Source organism: Chenopodium album, chromosome 6 (assembly GCF_948465745.1).
Source record: "Chenopodium album chromosome 6, dcCheAlbu1.1, whole genome shotgun sequence".
NCBI classification, from domain to species: domain Eukaryota; kingdom Viridiplantae; phylum Streptophyta; class Magnoliopsida; order Caryophyllales; family Amaranthaceae; genus Chenopodium; species Chenopodium album.
Genome location: NC_137839.1, coordinates 65040329 through 65044501, shown reverse-complemented (window position 1 = coordinate 65044501; position 4173 = coordinate 65040329). Strand labels below are relative to the sequence as shown.

At 44.0% G+C, this 4173-nt stretch overlaps 1 protein-coding gene across 1 annotated transcript; it reads right to left on the bottom strand.

Annotated features, from left to right (window-relative positions):
- Window positions 1–3048: 3048 nt before the first annotated feature.
- LOC145637066 (uncharacterized) lies at window positions 3049–3774 on the bottom strand. The gene is made up of 2 exons (XM_081688579.1): window positions 3381–3774; window positions 3049–3263 (listed from the first exon to the last, which is right to left on the bottom strand). Exons 1-2 carry the CDS (start codon window positions 3772–3774, stop codon window positions 3049–3051), a joined length of 609 nt encoding a protein of 202 aa, XP_081544705.1.
- Between the last annotated feature and the right edge of the window lie 399 nt (window positions 3775–4173).

Here is a 4173-nt window from a genome sequence, read left to right as displayed (position 1 = left end):
TGGCATGCTAGGCATTTCTGGGCGAACTCTGCTGCATCCTTTCTCATGCTGGGCCAGTAGTATCCCATTCTGAGTGCTCTGTTGGCTAGATTCCTTCCTCCAGAATGATTTCCACACTCTCTGCTGTGTAAGGATTGTAAGACTTGATGAGCTTCTTTTTCTTCTAGGCATCGTAAGAAAGGTCCTGCTACAGATTTCTTGAAGAGTACATTGCTGATCAGGCAGTACTTGGAGGCTTTCTGAGCAAACGCTTGAGCTGCTACCTTCCCTGTTGGTTTTGTCTTGCCTAAGAGGTATTCTTTCAATGGTGTTGTCCAGCTGTTGTCTTCCTCTTCTGTAAGGTTTGTTTGAACTTCGTAAACACTCATTGTTGATTCTTTCTCTATGGCTGGAAAGAGTACGTGTACTAGAGGGATAGTTCCAAATTACTATGGGTTGATGTTTGATCCCAAGTTTGCCAGGGCGTCTGCTTCAGTGTTCAAGTTTCTGGGTACTTGTTCTATTTTGAATTCCTTGAACTCTTTGATGAGCTTCTTTGCGACTTCCAGATAGGCTATCATACTGGCGTCCTTTACTGCATACTCTCCGTTGATTTGTTTACCATGAGCAAGGAGTCTGAAATTACCTCTAGATGTTGTATCTTCATGTCCTTTGCAACGGTTAATCCTGTGATTAGTACTTCATATTCAGCTTCATTATTGGTAGCCTTGAAATTGCACCTTATTGTATGTGCTATATTGTCTCCTAGGGGTGATGTCAGTACTACTCCTAAGCCTACTCCACGTATGTTTGTTGCGCCATCTGTATGGAGTACCCATTTCTGTGTAGCTTTTGGTTCCTGTAGCGCTAGTACTTCCTTTTGTGCTTCTTCTTCAAGGGTAGGGCTGAAGTCTGCTACGAAGTCTGCCAAGGCTTGTGATTTGACTGCCGTCCTGGGTTCGTACTGTATATCATATCTGCTCAAGTGTAAGGCCCATTTCTCCATCCTTCCTGACATCTCTGGCTTTCTCATGATAGCTCTGATGGGATAGTTGGTACGTACTCGTACGGAGTGGCTTTCAAAGTATGGGCGTAGCTTTACTGAAGCAATGAATAAGGCTAAAATGATTTTCTCTAATGATGCGTACCTCGTTTCTGCACTGAGTAAGGTTATGCTTACGTAGTAGATTGGGAACTGCTCTTTGTCCTCCTCTCTTGTGAGAACTGCGCTGACTGTCCCTTCTGACACTGCGAGGTACAACTGGAGCGACTCTCCTTCTTTGGGTTTGGAGAGAATCAACGGGTTGGCTAAATATTCTTTCAGCTTCTGGAATGCTTCGTCGTGCTCTTGTTCCCACTTGAATTCCTTATTCTTCTTCAGTACTTCGTAAAAGGCTCTATTCTTGTCTGAAGATTTTGAGATGAACCTGTTCAATGCTGCAATTTTCCCTGTTAAGCTTTGTACATCCTTCTTGGATTTTGGTCGCTCTAGGTCTAGGATGGCTTTGACTTGGTCTGGGCTGGCTTCTATTCCTCTTTGTGTTACCATGTATCCTAGGAACTTTCCTGACTGTACTCCAAATGTGCATTTTGTGGGGTTTAACTTCATGTCGTACTGCTTTAAGATGGAAAATGCCTCTCTAAGGTCTTTGACGTGATCTTCTGCCTTTTTTGGACTTAACTACCATGTCATCTATGTAGACTTCCATTGTGTTCCCAATCTGCTCTTCAAACATCTTGTTCACTAACCTCTGGTATGTTGCTCCTGCGTTCTTCAATCCAAAAGGCATTACTTTATAGCAGTATATTCCTTGACTGGTGATGAAAGCGGTTTTCTCCTGGTCATCCTTGTGCATGAGGATCTGGTTGTAACCACTGTAGGCGTCCATGAAGGATAGCAGCTCGTGCCCTGCTGTGGCGTCTACCATGGCATCAATATGAGGTAAAGGGAACGGATCTTTTGGGCACGCCTTGTTGATGTCTGTAAAGTCTATGCAGATTCGCCATTTTCCGTTCTTCTTCCTGACTACCACTACATTGGCGAGCCATTCTGGGTACTTTACCTCTCTGATCTTCCCAGTCTTCAGTAGGTTTTGAATTTCCTCATTGATAATCTTGTTCCTTTCTGGCGCAAATTTCCTTCTCTTCTGTTTTACTGGTGTATGCATAGGATCCACGTTCAACTTGTGAGTAATTACGTCTGGAGAGATGCCTTTCATGTCTTCATGGGTCCAAGCGAATACATCTTTCTCTTCGTCTAGAAAGTCGTAAACTTGTTGTCTGAGTTCTGCCTTCAACTCTGATCATATTCTGACTTTTTGATCTGGATGTTTGGGGTTCAACTGGACTTCTGTAGCTTCTTGTTCTTCTGCTATGCTCAACTTTTCTTGGCCCAGCTGACCCTCTGATTGCTATACTGAATTCTTTTCTGCCGACGTTGCTTTCAGTGCTATCTTGTAACACTCTTTAGCTTCCGTAGGATCTCCTCTGATTTCTTGAATACCCCACCTAGTAGGGAACTTAATGACTTGATGGTACGTAGAAGGGATGGCTTTCATCTCATGTATCCAAGGTCTGCCTAGAATCATATTGTACGAAGATAGAGTATCAATCACTAGGAACTTGACCTGAAGCTTGATCCCTTTTGCGTATGTTGCCAATGTAATCTCTCCACTTGTCTTTTTGGTTTCCCCACTGAATCCCACTAACATTGTTGACGATGTTCTTTTCATCTATGTTCATATGTTTCAGGGTGTCAAGCATGATGATATTTGCAGAGCTTCCATTGTCAACTAGGATTCGTTTGATCATGCAGTTTCCCACTAGGAGTGAAATCACTAGGCCGTCATGATGGCCTTCTACTGCATCGCTTTCTTCAAACATGATGGGGATGTCTATCTTCGATTTCTCCTTCTTGTCTGGTTGATCCTTGTTACTTTCCTTTGCATGTTGCTTTGCTGCTGAATATGTTAAACCGCATACTTCTTACCCTCCTGATATGAAACAGATGGTTTTGACAATCGGAGGCGGAGGAGGAGGACCTCCTTGCTTAGACTCTCTCTCCTTCCCTTAAGCTTTAGATCTATCTGACAGGAGCTCTTTGAGGTAGCCTTTCTTCAGCAGGTATGCGACTTCCTTTCTGAGCGCGACACATTCATCAGTAGTGTGACCGATATCTGAATGGAAATCACACCATCTGGATGGATCTTTCTTCTCTCCAGGCCTATCACTCCTTCTGGGCCATTGCACAGTATCTCCCATCTTATTCAGGGTCCTTATTACTCCTACAGGATTAACATTGAAGCAGTACTCATGTAGCTTAGGCGGGAGTTCAGGATCTTCCCTCCAATAAGAAAATTCTCCTTCGACAGCATTGACTGATCCCTCATCAAAGCGCTAACGCTGATACGGCTTGAATCGATGATCTCTTCTAGGAAAATTGTTACTCCTTCTTGACTGACGGTCTTCATCCTTTCTGAGCTCTGGAGTCTTTCTTGCATACGCGTCTTCCTCAAATCTGACTTGAGCCATAGCCTTAGCTTGCATATCTTCAAAGGTTGTACAGGGATACTTGGTCAATTCCTTGTAGAGCTCACTATGGTCTAGCAACCCTCTTCTGAATGCTTCAATTGTTGTGGGAGCATCACACTTGTGTATCCCAATCTTTTCCCTGTTGAACCTGTTGAGATAATCCCTCAAGGATTCACCGTGTCTCTGCACAACACGGTATAGATCTGAAGACTGCTTCTCTATTTTCCTGCTGCTGGCGAACTGGATCTTGAATAGGTTCACCATTCCTGCAAAAGATCGGATTGTCCCATTATCTAAATTAATGAACCAAGTTAGAGCTAGACCTGATAATGTGGCTCCAAAGCCTTTGCACATGATAGCCTCTCTGATGTCTCTAGGGATTGAGCTTGTCATCATCTTCTGCTTGTAGAGGGACACGTGCTCATCTGGGTCTATTGTTCCATCATACATAGCCATGTTGGGTGTGCTGAACCTCTTTGGCACTTCTACCATGGCGATCTCTTCTGAGAAAGGAGACTCTATATAGCCATCTGACGCCTCTTCCTCCATGGGCTTTGGCATTCCAGGAATCTTGGCGATCTTGGCCTCAATTGCTTTGAGGTACTCTTTGACCACCTTCTCTATCTTTCCTTCCTCGGTTCCTTCCTGGCTGCTTTTCCTGTG